General features: G+C 46.9%; 1 protein-coding gene across 9 annotated transcripts in view; it reads right to left on the bottom strand.

Moving 5' to 3' along the window:
• Positions 1 to 16,002, bottom strand: part of CFAP61 (cilia and flagella associated protein 61) — a 99,464-nt gene that overhangs the window by 30,920 nt on the left and 52,542 nt on the right. For all 9 annotated transcript variants that reach the window (XR_006017842.1, XR_006017836.1, XR_006017838.1 and 6 more), the window contains exons 19-24: positions 13,253 to 13,421; positions 11,243 to 11,399; positions 6,061 to 6,350; positions 2,536 to 2,863; positions 2,219 to 2,310; positions 536 to 741 (exon numbers count right to left, since the gene is read on the bottom strand). Coding sequence is in view for 2 of the 9 variants with exons in the window: in XM_042038914.1 (XP_041894848.1) it covers positions 536 to 741; positions 2,219 to 2,310; positions 2,536 to 2,863; positions 6,061 to 6,350; positions 11,243 to 11,399; positions 13,253 to 13,421 (1,242 nt within the window). In the remaining 7 variants the exon portion in view is untranslated. The remainder of the gene's footprint in view (positions 1 to 535; positions 742 to 2,218; positions 2,311 to 2,535; positions 2,864 to 6,060; positions 6,351 to 11,242; positions 11,400 to 13,252; positions 13,422 to 16,002) is intronic.

Raw genomic sequence — 16,002 nt, 5'->3', positions numbered from 1 at the left:
AGATGGCACATGACTAGAACTAACCAGGCCCTTCAGTCTCTCTCACCCCTTCAGGATTTATCACCAGATGAAAATAGCCAAGACGTTGAGCATGACTATCACCATGAGTTATTTAAAATCTCCCTAGAAACCTTTGGCTTAAAAATTTGATTCAAAACAACAAAAATACTTCTAAAAGCGACTTTTGAACATGAGTCTTCAGTAATAAAGGGTTGTTCAGGTTCAGCTTAATGATTAACCTACTGAATATTCTAAACAAAAGTGATAAAGACACTGAAATGCTCTTTCAGGTGAAAGATAGCCAAGTAAACCATTGCTCCTTCTCTAAGTAAATCTCAGACACGCAGCTCTTTCCAGGAAGGTCTTCAGGACTTGCATTTTTACCAACAATTTTGCTAAATACTGGGAAATATTTTTAAATCTGTTTTTCTACCTCTTGTTCCAAGGGAAAACAGCCAAAAGACAAACCATAGTAAGATATAACTAGAAGTCTGGCAGAATGTAGATTTTGTGCACAACGTAGAGCTTGTCTCACCTGTAGAGGTCTGTGAGCTGCCCGGCCCTCCAGCGGTAATGCAGGTCATTCAGCAGGCGCTCGTGCTGTCCGTACAAGCAGAGGTAGTTGGAGACAGCGAAGGGCTCCTTGGAAAAGCAGGTGATGCTATCCACCATATTGTATCTGTTGAAGTGCATCCGGAAGTAATTCCCGTGTCCTGCCTCACCGGTTACAATCTCCATCCCCTGGAAGAGGAAACACCAGGAGAGCTGTGGAGGTGAAGGAACACCTGACCCGGCACACGTACAGGGTCAGCGAGGGGTTCCCAGCCCATAGTTCCCACTGCTTAATGCCCACAACCCTTCTTCTAAAATCAAGAAACCGCTCCTGGCACAGAGGGTCATCGGGCACGTTGCTGTGGCTCGGACACAGATTTTCTGTGTGGTTTAGTTTGGTTACTGCCCACCCCACTGTGCAGCACCAGCCAAGCGCCACTGCAGACAGCTGGGGGACCTGGGCCCTCCAGCTGCACTGGCAGCGGGACACCAGATCCACAGGGACCTGTGGCCCCCCGGAGCAGCAGCTGGAGTCAGGAGGGATGCCCCAAGCAACATTGGATAGCTCTGTTTGGGTAACTCAGTTGAAATCTCTTCAGCCTCGTTTATGACACAGAGCACACACATGGCATATCATGTTTACTGTCAATAAACACCAATACTGGATGTTCATGCTCAAACTGTAGCACTTCGATTCAGCTACTTAAATCAACCACTTAGACAAAAATGTAAAAATTTGCTTCAAACCTCACATTGCAGTGGGATGATCAGAAAGCTTGAAGCTATTTTTTCAAGCTGTATTCCTGTTACAGTTTTATACATTCCTACAACCTGTTGCTAGGCTACAGGAACCTTTAGTATTTTCACATCTAAGCTACTACCTTTCACTAGCTTCTCTTACTTCTTTCTTAGAAAATTCTTTTAGGATTTACATGGAGTTTCTGGAGTGGCTTTAAAAAGATAGTCCCTTTTCAGGTAATCAGCAGGTAATCAGAGTGGCAGCAAAAGAATTCTAATCATATTCTAACAATTTGGAGTAACAAAACCAATTCCTCTCTCTGATAGTCCTTTCTGCTTTCCACTATACATGCTGATTTGGATGGCTCATCCTGGATCTGAAAAACAAGGTGAGCCGTTCTTTGATTCCTCTCCCTAAACCATTTGCTTTTTAAAAAGCCCATTTGTTTCATTGCTGTCCAGGTTTTAAAATCAACACTGAAGCAGCTTTTTAAAAGCTGCTCTTTAAATCAACTGCAAAAATGGTGCAGAAATTCCCAAGGAAAAAGGTACAATCTGTGTGAAAGAGGATCTTGCCTAGGTGGAGAGTCCTCTCTGGCTTAAAACATTAATCTAGTCCTTTTCTTGCCTCAAGTCAGGCTCTCCAGTAAGAGAAGCACTCCACATTTGTATCCTGGGACAATCTCCCATGTAGCCCAGCATGGGGAGTGCTTCCCTGTGCCCTGTTCCGAGACAACTCAAACGGCTGCAGGACTTGCTATTTTCTAGCAGCACAGAACATCTCTTCCACAATACTTCCTGCTAGTTCTGTGACTGCTCCTGGTTCTCCAGTTGTAGCTGGTGACCCCAGGCCCAGCTACCCTAAACAGGAACATCTTTTCAAACAAACCGGGGGATGAAACAAGAAAAGCTCCATTATTTAACTTACGTGATCACACGGGTCATGTTCTACATCCAAGGGCATGGGGATTGCTGGCTTGGAAACGTGCAAGTAGTTGTAACCTCCAGGAAGAACACCACCTGCCATAAATGAAAATATGAGATTTATTGAGTCATTAACAATGAAGAAAACAATGTCTTTTTTTGTCCTCCTTCTGCCATCATCTTTTTTCCACTACATAAGGAGCTTTGAGGGCTGTACGGCCATGAAATAGCACCTGAGGTGAGATGGACCTGCCTGCACTAGAGAAGAGCAAAAACACCTCAGAGGGGATGGCAATGCGACAGAAATCCAGCTGGACATACCTTGAACTTTACACCTTCTGTATATGGGGATGAGTCTGTCTGAGCCTTCTGGTGGCTTGGCACTGGCCTGAGGGGTTGGATCAAAGAGACTCAGCATGGATGCAGCAAGCTCAAAGCCAATCTCCTTGGAGTTGAAGTTGCTGTGTGTCAGTTCATCCCTATAGTATCTCCTGGAGAATTTTGTCAGAGGACCTGCAGCCCTGATGCTGACATCATTGGTGTGGAATTTGGCATCAATCACAAGTCTTCCATCAAAAACAAGGCAAGCATCATTGATGGCCTTAAAGGTTTCATAATCCACTGTCCTGTAGGCAAAGCTAAAAAATGCCTAAAAAGAGATGTAAATAAGTGAAGATTATTGTATACTACTTAGTGGCTGATTTCATAAATCCAAACCCAGACTTTATTCTGAAGGGTTTTTTAAAAAAGAAGAATATGAAATACAGTATGATTTTAGCAACACTGGCACAGCAGACAGATCCTTCTGATCCAACATTTACAGCTACCAAAGTTAAAACTAAGACAGTAGAAAGGAAAATTACTAAACTAGACTCATCTGCTTCTGGTTATTAGATAGTTTAAAAACTCCAATACTTGCTACATCCAACAGCCTGGGTGGCTGTGCATATTTTCTGTGTTAGTACAAGCATGCAACATAGACCTGAAGCCTTTGTGAACTTTGTTTTCTTCCAAATGCTCAAGCCAACCTGGAATCCCAAGGAACAGAAAAGCACAATGTATTTGGAATTTAGCAGGATAATTGTGTATTACGAGTGTTTTCCCAACTGTTGAGCCTGTTTACCAACAAACTGAGTTACTTTGGCTAACCAGCACAGGGACAGTCAATGAAATGGAAAGATCAGAAATAAACTTGTTCAGAGGAAATGTCATCCTCATTCCAGCTATAGCAGCAGAATTTCAGTCAGTGGAAGCTGCAGAGGCCAAGGACCCTAAGTCCATAAATTCCTGCCCTAAGTCTCAAAGAAAAAAGTTAGTGATAATTCTCTCCTTTTGTCTTCTCATGGCATGGGCACAGTCCCTCTCCTGGGCCACAAGGAAGCAGAGCTCCTCTCCCCACGCAGAAGCTGGGGCAGCACGACCCGCACTGCAAAGCAGGCGGTGCTGGGAGGAGACAGCAGACGTGGGAGAAGCAGCAACCATGAGCAGCGTCCTCGAAGCTTTCTCCAGCAGAGGATAAACTGAGAGCTGGCAGAACACAGCCCCCGAACGAGTGTGAAACAAGAGCACCCACTGGACACCGAGCAGTGAAAGGAGTAAGAATGACAAGGCTGAGAGATGTTTTGAACAAGACCACAGTCCGCAAAGGGCACAGATGAAGACTGTCTCATCGCTCCAAGGGTTTGTGAAGCCCCAGCACCCTCACACAGAGCTTTTCCCACCATCTGTGCCCTCAGCTTTTAAAGCCATTAGACAACAAATTGCTGCCCCTCCAGCAAGAAATATTCCTTTACAGGCTTAGGAAAGGGTGGAAGGGTCTCAGACGAGCACATCTTCCCTTGCTGCCTTCATCCTGAACAGCCCAAGACACAACTGTGCCAGGACAAAGCAGCATCTGTAATCTGTCCTACCCTTAGCACCAGCTCAGGACACAGCTGTGACCAGGGTAAAGGTGTTACCCAGTTGTATCCCCAAAGAGCTGTCCTGGGGACTAAGGGCAAGTGTCAGATACTCAACTGGCTAGATGAGGCAGCTGAAAGAAAAGGCACAGGAGAGGGAAGCAAAGGGAGCTGGAAATTTTAACAACACTGGCATAAGCAGAGATGCAGCAGTGGAGGAGCCAGAGCCCCTGGGTTTGTTCATAGATAAACCAAGTGATGAACTGTGCACAGCTAAGGGAATTCTGACCATCTCAGAGAGCCAAAAATCAAGGAAGCTCTGCCCATGAGGGCAAGAGGACCACACAGCCCCACATTCTGCTGGCTGACAGGCAGGACAGTGTCACTGGAGGGGAGGGCTGCAACCTCCAGGCAGGAGCCATCTGTCAGCCCAGGCAGGAGGGAGGGAGGAGGGAGGGAGGCTGCTGCTTTAGGGAAAGAAGAGATTTTCTCCTGTTGTTTTTATCCTGCAGGACTCAACAAATTATGTCCCCAAGAACTGCCAATCAACAGTTGATACTGGCTGAAATCCCAAAAGGCCCAGAGCTGCTGCAGAGCTGATTCCTGCAGAGCCTGGTCTCTGGTCAGTGCAGCTGCTTTCCCGGTGGAGCTGCTCTCCAGAGCCCGCTCCGAGTCCAGCCTCCCAGGCAGTTGGAGGCAGATACAGGAGCCCTGCACAGCAGCTGAACTGGTTTTGGAGAATACAAAGCCCTTGACAACACAAGTAATTTCAGGTCTTTCATCTTAGAGGCTGTGAAAGGGAAGGACCACGGAGAGAGGAAGGACGAGCACAGGGCACAAATGGGGAGGAGAAATAAACCCCAAGGCAAGGGGGTCTGAAGGAACAGTGTAGGCCACGCAGGCAAGGTGGTGGGGAAAAGAGGGGGGCGGAAGGGGAGCTGGTCAGTGGATGCCAAGTTGTGAAAACAAGAACCATACTGAGATCTTTGTGGAAGGATAAAAATAGAGAGATTTCAAGGAAAGAGGAGAGAACTTGAAAAGCTGCATACAAGGAGAGAGTGGGAGGAATGTCACTACTGATATGCAGACTGAAGACAAGAGACCACTATGGATAGAAGTGCTGTGTGAGGTCTTCACCCCCACCACAAAGGGCTTAGCTCTCCCCGTGTTAAAAAGACAAGGGCTGTGGAGCAGGGGGGCCAGCAGGGACCCCGACACCTGGGGAGCTCTCTGGGAGAGGCACAGGGCTCGTCCCCTCCACAGCTAAACCCACCAGCTGCACAGAGGAGAGCACACGGAGCAGGGAGTGCCGAGGGGCCGGCAGCTCCATATACATGCAGGTTTTGAAGTGGCTCTGTCAGAAGCACTCACTCCTGTGGATTAGTCCAATAAAGGAAAACAAAACTATCCTGACCCTCAGGAAAGGCTAGAACCTGTCCCCAGTCTCAGAGCGGAGCCACACCTGTGAACATGCCTACAGCTTCCGTAAGACATTGGTACTGGAAGAGAAAAAAACTGCAATCACTGATGTAGAGGGAAAGGAACCTGCTTAAAATATGTTTTCATTAAGTTACATACTATCCCAGTGTTTTTGGCTTCTCCTATGACAATCAAACACACATAACTATAGACAGGAGTAACTGCACATTTAAATAAGAAAAGGATTTCTGGAATTACTTTGAAAATGAATTAAGAGTATTTGTCAATCAGCAGTGAACAATTACTTGTGTGTCAGGTGACTTAAATACATCTTAATCCAAATCAGTCAGGGCATTAACAATAGGTTTATTTGGATTTTTAAAAAAACAATCCTTGAGACTAACAAGTGAATGTTCAATCTCCTAGAGACAATGAGGAAATAGACAAATCTGTGAGGGACCATCCACATTTGACAGCTTTTGCGTTAAAAAACCAGCCTGAAGGGAAGGCACAGGAAGCATGTACTTACTGAGCACTGCAGTTGGAGCGGGTTTGTGGCAGTGGTGAAGGCAGCCCAGGCGATGAGGCCGTGGTCACCCTGGCCCCACTGCGCCAGGACGCTGTCCGGGTGCACGGCCACACCCGCCCCTGCCAGGGCCTCCCCCACCGTGCGCTCCAGGGCGGCGTCACCCAGGCAGGGACCGGCAGAGCTGAGCGGAGCCTGCACGAGATGGATGCGGGAGCCATCAATCCCAAGGGATAAGAGGGTTTCTACCGTGGTGTAAATGTCAATTGTATTCCCGTAGACAATGACGTTCCCTAAGAGGGGGAAAAAAAAAGGGAAAGATTTCTAAGACATACAATGAAAACCTTATTAGTATAACTCAGATGATAATAACATGGAATTGCTCTCTTTGACCCTCTTATTTCTCTGATGCTATGAAGCAAACAATGTTACCTAGCAACAGCAGCTAAGATAATTTAGTGAAGAATCTGTACAAAACATCCCACAAAGTAGGCAAGTACTTAACACAGAAGTATGATATTCATCCTGACCCCATAATCTGAAATTATTTTGATTGAAAAGCCTCTAGGGGTAAATAAATAAATAAATCACCATTTTTATTTTGTTTTCCCCTCTCTCCCTAATTTTGCTCATTCAAAGGACTGATGTGGGGGGGAGCAGACAGAATCAAATTCAATACATCATGCAGAAAACCCCCACAAACCGTGGAAAGGCCAAGTTATAGAAAACAAGCCCTTGTGCCTCGTGGAGGTCACCGGTGCTGCCGCTTCCTTCTGCCAAAGCCCGATCTCCAGAGAATACGGATGGCCCTGCAGCCGTACCTGTCCCTGGTGGCGGGGAGAGCTGGGCACCGCTCTGAAGGCAGCTGCATGTGGCACAATGCCCAACCCAGAGCCAGCTCCATCCCTGCTCACTGCTGGGAGCTCCGCAAGCGGCAGGCAGCCATCCGTCCGAGCAGCTGCCGTGACAGCAGCGCGTAGGAACCGCTGCTCCTTCTGCAGAGCATCAGCAGCAGCACAGAAACCGCTCCTGAACCCAGCCCCATCCTCCTGCCCCAGGCAAAGGCAGCTCAGACCTGACCCACCCCTCCCGCCGGGCACTGCAGAGCTGCAGGGCAGGGCCCTGCTCATTCTCCTCCCGAGCTAGCGCCGCTTCAAAGGGCACAGTCAGAGCTGAGCAGGAACAGAGGAAGGAGGGTCTGTTCTGTGTGAGCACAACGGGACTCTCCAGCCTAAGGGCTAAAGCCCTCCTGGCAATAAGGGAGGCAGAGCTGGGATGCAGCAGAGCAGCTGTGTGTTTTATCTCAGGATGGTTTAATACAAAACACACAAACATTGCTCTGAGCAGGACTGAGATGTGCTCCTCTCCTCCCCATTCCCTCTGCCCCCCTGCTTGGAATAGGAACCATTTGTCTGCTCTGTGATCCACTAAGCCTTTGAGTAATCCAGGCAAAACGGCCCAGCTCATGTAGGGAACTCCTCTCCCAGGGCCTAAGGACCCTTCACACGAGGGCCAGAGCCCAGAGCCCAGCCCTGCAGGCTCTCTGTGCACCACATGCCCCGCAGCTGTGCCACGCTAAGCTGCCCCAGCCCCAAGGTGGGGGTCCAGATGGAGGCAGAAACACCTCCACCTGCCTGCCCGCACCCACATCAGCTCCTGTGTTTCAGATCTGACCTGTCAGCACAAGGATGCCTCCCTCAAAAGCACCTTCCCGGTGCCTTCACGTCCCACACCTGGGCAGTGCTGCAACCAACTCACTCGTTTATCTCGGCAGTGGCATTTACATCTCGCCACAAGTGAGAGCATCCCCTATGCCCTAAATTGTATTATTTCATAGGCTAAACTAATCTCACTGGACCATGTTTTACTGCATGAGACACAGGGTAATACTAAACTGAGCACGAACACAGCCCCAGCTCCCAAGAATATTAATGATAAAACAGATGTTCTACTATTTCCCTTTGACTACAAGGTTATTTTATTTGTCCCTATCAGTTTGGCTACTTGTAGCTGCCAAAGAAACATCTCTCTTCATAGCTGCCAGAGAAGAGACTTGCTCCATGAGTACACTGCACAGAAATGACAGAAAACATGTTTTTACTGTTCACAGCAATGACCAGAGGGACACAACCTGCAAATACATCAACTTGAAAACATAAGAAGAAAGAGATCTTACTACTTCCATAAATATCATACAGAATACAGGAATGCTCCAGTGTGTCCATCACTGGCCTGACTTCCCAAGCCAGAAGAATCTATCCCATGGCTTGTGTCTGCCAGGACACCTGTCTGCAGCTGCACTGGCCTCAGCAGAGGGCCAAAAGAGCCGACTGTTTCTTCCCTGCTGCAGCAGGGTGTAATGCAAGCAGCAACCCAGCAGAACCGGTGGGTAAAGACCAGCTCTGCTGTACGCATTTTTATCAACGCCACGTGCTGACAGCGCAGGCCAGAATGCAGTGTGCAGGTGCCGACAGCCTCAGCTACATTTGCACGTTTTCCATTTGCAGGGAGTGAAGAGGATGCCCTGGCTGGAAAAGGAGGATGAGGAGGGCTTCCCTGAGGCAGCCCAGCAAAGCCCCATTCGGACTCCAGGGCAAGGCTGGGCTGAGACACCTTCACCCTTGGGCAGCACCAGCCCCCTCAGAGAGAAGCTCGGTTACTGCATGAGACACTGGCTTTAGGGGATGTACAAGATCAGATGCGAGTCCTACATTTCTCAAGGAAAATTAAAATTCTGGTTTATATGGTAATATTAAATACAACTGCATTAGATCAGGGAAAGCAATGCTCCTTTATTGACCTCTTGTAAATCAACAATTTACTGCTTCTGCTTATTACAATATTAGTGGCTTTTTAGATGACAGTGCTAGTAGTCTAGGAACTGCAGATATTCATTATGGACTAAAATTATGTTCACTGAACAGAGAGCAGTTCCTCAGGATGTTTTTATTATTTAACTACATGAAAATGTATGTATCTGTGAGTAAACATAATAATATTCTACAGAAAAAACAGCCATAAATAAAGATCATTACAGTAGTTTTATTGTTTATTACCTGAATGTCAGTGTCCTGCTGCAGAGCAGACTCATTCATTTTCCACAAGTGGAAGCACAAGATTTCGGTGACCCTAATGTGACCTGAATCTTTGCAGTTTGCAAAAGCTAAAGGAGAAACCCAGTGTGAGCTAAAGCATTGATGGCTCCAGTTGGTGATCATGCACTGGAATTTTAATGCAAGAATATTCCTACAAACACGCTTTTAATAAGGCAGTAAACCATGCTTAGGTGAAGAGAAAAAAATAATTGCTCCATTTTGGGCCATTAAAGCAGTTTTGTTCCTTACTTTACTTCCATTCTACTTTTATTTTCATGGAAAGTGCGGAGCTAATAGGAGATGAATTTCAATTAGTCCCAATTACAGCTGTAATAGGTTCCATGCATTAGGTGGCTGGGTTTCATCAGTGAAGCCACAGTGGCAGCCGTGGGGCCAGTGCTTGCCCTGCTCCCAGGATCTCAGCAGCAGAAAGCCCTCCCAGAGCCCTGGCACAACTGTCAAGACTGAAAGAATGATGTTTGCAAGAAACACAGCTGGAAAAAGAAGCAGGGTGAGGAGTAAGAGAAACTGAGACCAGCTGAGAAAGATCTCTCCAGCTGGGCACTCTGCACAGCAGCAGAGAATGTGATGGGAAGAGCAAGGAGAGGGAACTGAAGCCAGAGCAGGGGGAAAGGGGAAAGTGTCACACCTCCAGAAGTCCCTCCGGACCAACCTCATCAGGAGGTGTGAATTTACCTTCTCTACACATGAAGCCAGGCCAGTGCCTCATTAAGAGACGCAGCTCCACCCTGCAGCCAAGGCCAGCAGCAATAACAAAGATGAACATCCTACGACTTTGCTACTACCGCTGGAGAAGGGACACTCGTGCCAAGGCAGGTGAGACACTGTGATTGTGCCACTTGCTGCAGAGTGACTGAACCTCCCAGCACCGCACACCCCAGCCAGCAGCTGCTCCCAGGCACATCCCTGCACAGGGGGACTGGAGTACATTCCAGGACTGGGCACTCAGGGATTTACATGAAGGACTAGCAGGAGCAAACGGGGAAACTAACAACCTCATCCATCTATGCAAAGTCAGCTGCAGGTACCAGCTGGACACCAGGTAAGGCCGTGTGGGCAGGGGCTGGTACCAGCTGGAGGACAGGTGGAGCCGGACTGCTCCAGAGGCTCCACTGACATGCCTGAGGCCAGAAAGCTGGCTGAGAAAACATTGCCATGTTTATGGACCCCTGTGCTGATCACAGCAAGACCTGGAGAACGATAAAGGAATTTCCAACGTCTTGAGAACTTCCCTAAAGGAGTGCCAAGCAGGTGTGAACCTTGCACCACACCAAGCCACTGCCAATTCTCATTACACCCCACAAACAAGGCAGGTAAAACGCATCTTCAGGAAAGTCCTGCTCTTGCACTCCGCCAACAGGAATTCCCCACAAAGACAGCTTTCCTGCTCTGAACTGTCCTAACTCAGAGCAAGCAGGAACTGACATTACATGAACTCATTGACTCTTTGGTCTCTGCTTCTCTAGTTCAAAGTTGACCCAGAAACCCGGATGGTCCTAGATATTTTCCACAGCGCGCACACACAGCAGATGAACTAATGAACACAGGAACAGAGCACACACAACGAGGGTGAGGAAATACACAGATGGTGCACATCCACACAAATGTCTGATTTTAAGGGTTAAAAAGTACCAGAAGCTTGCAGTTCTATGTGAAATTCTGTAACTGATGCAACTGAATACAGCACTGATAGAGACTTCCTAATTTAGACTTGTTTTCTTTGTGTTGTGCCACAAATCTAGATATTTTTCTATACAACAGAAAAACACATCCACTAATTAAATTATTATTTAATTGGCTAATTAATGACTCCGGACAGATTTGCATTCGGGACTCGTTTTGTTTTATATAATAACTGCAGATAATTAATCTATCTCAAACCTTTCTTTCTCAGCTAAATATGCTGGGTATCAAAAATGACAAAAAATTGTAAATCAATCTGGAAAACAAAGCACAGCAGATGAAAGACTTTGTTAGAATTCATCAGGCGCCAATTATACCATGGAATAAAGGAGACAATAAGCCTAGAGAACATTTCTGTAAGTGTGTGTGTTAACGAAGCCCCTTACCTTTGGAGCTGACGAGGTTCTCCTCCAGCCAGCGTGCTGCCTCTGAGCAGTCCTGGGCATCATTGAGAGTGAAGTGATTGGAAGGGACTTTCTCCGTGTATCTCTGCGGCCACTTACTTGTAACTCCACTGATACCTGCTCCCGTGGGAGCCAAGGCCTGGAGAAATGAGTCAGTGAGTGGATACATGGCACAGACCTTGGAGACGTTAAAAGACAACGACGCTCACTTTGGCTGCCCAAGGGCTGCTGTCCTGGCACATCCCAACCCTTCGTCACACTCAGCAGCAGCAAACACACCCATGGCCACAGGGAACATGGATCCACACTGATCCGAGTGTACACACGTGTGCACATGTTCCCTACTTCCTGTGGGATTGGGGGTGACCACTTCAAAAAGCACTGCCAGTGCAAGTGGAGGCACATGGCAAACACCAGGGACTGCATAGTAAATAGCAGAAATGCCCCAACACATAGCAGGGGATCTCAGCAGCTCTCTGAAACACAGATCACTTTAAACGGCCCTTGGAAAGTCTTTGTGAAGCCAGACTGCCTCCACCTTTTGTCAGCAAAAAATCAACCTTCTACAATGACAGATTTTGTCCCAGAGAAAGGGACCAAAACCTGCTTGATGGTTCAAATGTGAAGATTCGGTAATACGCTCACTGTAGAATGCTGCTTTCCACTAACAAACTCAATCTGAGCTGTACAAAGTAAAAAGGGAATCTCGTCTCTGACTTCCTCAGCACTGCTGAGCCACATCTTGAACCCTGTTCTCACTGCCAGCCGGATCAACTGAAATACTGTTGGGTCATATAAAACCAGACATGACACCAAAAGACCTTACTCAACTAGTCTAAATCACAACAGATAATGTTTTACTACGCATTATTTTGACTGCTTACCAAACAGGGAACAACTTAATAAAAGGATGGACTACAGTTTCATGTAATAAACAGAAGCCACTAATTTCTTCTTATCCTTTTGTATAGCTTAAACATGAGACTAGATGATGATGGGATTTCTTCTCAAAGGCAGATAAAACCTGCCTTTTCCCTTGCTATATCTTTCTCCACCACTGTAGTTACTTGCCATAAATTATTTTGCAAGTCAGAGTTACCTCCAAACACCTTTTCCCAGGAGCACTTTTCCAGCTGTCACTTCAGCTTTTGCTTCATCCCTGCTGAACAGTGACCATGGGCTGCAGCTTAAGCGTGGCTCTGCTCTGAGAAGGGATCCCAGACCACAGAGCCTGCTGCACACGCGCAGCCAGACACCGCTGTGGGACATGGTACAGCACTGTAAAGCTGCAGACATTGCTCACATCCCTCTCGTGATTTTAAAGGCAAAATGCCTTGCTCACTACTCCTGCCCCAAACCACCCAGGTAAGGCAAAGCCCTGCAACAAGGGGGCTGTACCAAGCTGCCCATCTGGTTACACAGCCTGATGGCCTCATGGGGACACAGGAGCCAGAAGCCACCCTGCCCAGGGAGTCTGAGTGGGGCTGGAGCTCAGCTTGATTCCAGACCTTACATGCAGCTAAGGGTCTGCTTCAGTCTCACTGGAAACTCAGCTGTGTGCTACAACACCAAGCAGCATCATGGACGTGCCTAGGCATGGTCATCACGTGAGATGAGTAATTAATTTGATAAGGAATTCTCTCCGTTTCCAAAACTAGATCAAATGGTATTAGACCAGCTGGAGTTAAAGTCTCCTGTGGCTGGGGCCACATGTCAGTTGAGCCTGCTCCTTAGCAGGTTTAATGGTTATGGTGGCAAAAACACCAGCAGCTTTGCCTCATGCCCATCCCCGAGCAGGAACTGCTGGTGGGAAATTCTGTCCGACCCTCCTCTCCTCCGGCTTCGGCAGCAGCACCGACACACCTGCTGCACTACAGGCTGCAAACTGCTGGTGCTACCCTTGCTAAGGCTGCTCTGCTTAACCCCGGGAACACCATTCACTGCAGAAAACCCGGGAATACCGTGCTGGACTTCGCCATGCACACACCTCACCTGGTAGCTCTGTCCCGTGCACAGAACCAGGTAGTCGTATGGCACTTTCTTCTCCTTGGAAACAACAACGTACTTGGCAGCGCGGTTTATGCCAGTCATTTTACCAACAACAACATTAACCCAGGAACAAAGTGACATCTGTGCGTAATCTTCATCATTAAAACAGTGGCTGTGAAGAAAGAATATCTGTAAGTGACATTTCGGCAGCTGACAGCAGGCATTAATTAGACATCTGGTGAGCTCGGCCCAGGCCCCCAGTGGTTCCGCCTGCTCCCTTGCCGCGAGTTTACTGCAGTCTGTGGTAAAAGATGAGGCATTAGGAAATACTTGGTTACAAATTGACAACTTTCTGCTGAAACCAAACAATCCCTTCCAGCACTGGGCCTTACAACCACGTAATTTAAGAACAAAGTCAGAAATATATGCTTTACTCTGCTTTTCCTTTGCGGGTTGATGGAAGGTGGAGACTTTTGAACCTGCAAAGAAAATACTTTAACAGTCCAATTCTTCTTTCAAGAAAAGACTTCCTTATTCAGCTTTTCCCCACTTTCCTTCCTTTGCTATTCAGCTTCACCAGTCACAGCTGTGGTGAGACACAAATGCAGGGAATGCACCCGATCATTTTAGCATCCGTATTCCAAAGCATTAGCCCAAAAAGTTAAAAAACAAATAGAAAGCTAGGAAAATGGTTGTCAGAGGTAGAAGTAAAAGGCAGAGAGCTCAAGTCTCTATTGGTGACCCTTTTCCTAATGAACTTTTCCACAATGCAAGAATGACAAATACTAAGAACACACTAAACTGGTCCTGAGCTCTGGGATGTTCAGGGTGTGCATAGAGCACACATCACAAGCAACATCCTCCAGCAGTGTGAATTCAGTATCAGGACCCTAAAATCACGTGTTCACTTTGACAGTCTCGGACAAGATTTGCTTTTCTCGTGTTTCGGGGGTGTGACAGCCCGTTCCAAGCAAAAAGCATCAGATGTCCCTACGTGTGAGAGAAGCATCAAAGATCTGGAAGCTGCTGTTTTAAAAAGCCAATTTTAAAGCAAAATCCAAACGGAACAAAACCTCTTTTAATGGTTCAGCAATGAAAATTACAATTATTTCCAAAGATCTTTTAAGGCTCAGAGTATGCCCTCACCAGGTATATCCAACACAGCAAATACCAGGACCCTTGCTTACTATTGCATTTATACCACCCTCTCTGCTTAATAGCCTTCTACAAAGACAAAGATTCCAGAAGATAAAATACCTCCATACAAATGTACAACAAACACATTGCTGTAAAATGTGAGGAGGACCAGAGAGAGAACATTCCCATCTAGGTCCATCATAACCCTTGAACACTGCTGAGCCTGGCAATGGCCCACCATGGAAATGCACAGCGAGTTGCTGCCCACAGTGCAGATCCAGCTGGGCTCAACTCCATACCTCCTGGACACTAAAAACCTGCACCAGGCAAAGCCTGTTCAGTTAGGTTCTTTCAGGAGAACTGGGCAAGCCCATTTATAGCTTTGTAGAGCAATAAACCAATAGGATGTAGTGAAAAAGAATGCAACAGGTTTAAAACAAGCAAAAAAGACGAATGGCTGGTGTCACACAGATGTCTGGCTTATGAGACCAGAGCAGCACAGCAAGAAGGAGGACCACGAACATACTGTGTGAAAGAAGCCGAGTCTCACCCCTGCCAGAACCTCAGGACAAGAATGGGCAGTACAGAGACCCTGGGCTTCAGCCAGGCTGTGAACTCAAGTCATTACAGAAAATACATTCCACCTGCCAAACTAAGCTCATGGCCATTTAGAGGCCCAAGAACCTGACTTTCTATTGATACTTAGAGATGAAAAATATTTCACTCTGTTCCACAGGCCTAAAAGTGATTAAACAGAAGGGGCTGGGCCCGTGCTCAAGCATTTGATGCTTTTCTGTGGCACCAGCAGCTGCAGCAGAGAGCGCGGGCAGAGACCGGCACTGACAGCTGCTGCTTTGCCGTTAACACCAGGACACACATCCCAACACAGAGCTCCTGGTTCCACACTAATTGTTGCTACCAAATTCCCAAAACTGGCATTCAGGATGCCACAGGAGCAAACACAGTTGATTTCACAACCTGGGGAATTTTAGGATTGAATTGCCGGGCTTTCTGAGGTGCTCTGCATCCTCTGTACTTGCAGATACCAGAGGCAAATAAATAAGGGAAGAAACCCACTGACAATGCTAAACTGTAATAATGCAGAAATCTATAAATAAAAAGGACATTAAGGGCAGAGGAAGGCTTTCAAAAGCACCTTTATAATTGAGGTGCACAGCTCCCAGGAGACTGACACTCCAAAATCACAGGGATGCTTTCAGAAATCATACCCTGCAGAGTTCAATTTTCACTCTTAATCTGCTTTCAGATTTTAACAGCTAAATCTGGTGAGGCAGCACTGAACTGCAACTTTCTGTCAGGAAGGATGCTTTATTAGTACAACTCTCTTCTACAGTGAATTTAGGAAAAAGAGTACATGCATTTATTTGATCATACAATCCCTTTCACTTGCTAGATTTGTACTTGAACACACCCCTTTCTACAGTACAAAAGTTAATACAGGTAACTACTTTAAAAAAATTCCTTGTCAGGGCAAAATTCTAAATGAGATCAGATGGTTTTAAAGAGGTTCCCACCATGCCATTTTTACATCTTTGCAGAGATTTCATTTGTAAGGTTCAGCAAGCAGACCTTGTGGAGCTGTTTTGTCATTTAAA

Source organism: Corvus kubaryi, unplaced genomic scaffold (assembly GCF_017639235.1).
Source record: "Corvus kubaryi isolate FWS band 111438036 unplaced genomic scaffold, C.kubaryi_AGA036_p1.0 37393, whole genome shotgun sequence".
In the NCBI taxonomy this organism is placed as follows: domain Eukaryota; kingdom Metazoa; phylum Chordata; class Aves; order Passeriformes; family Corvidae; genus Corvus; species Corvus kubaryi.
This window is presented reverse-complemented; position numbering and strand designations above follow the sequence as displayed.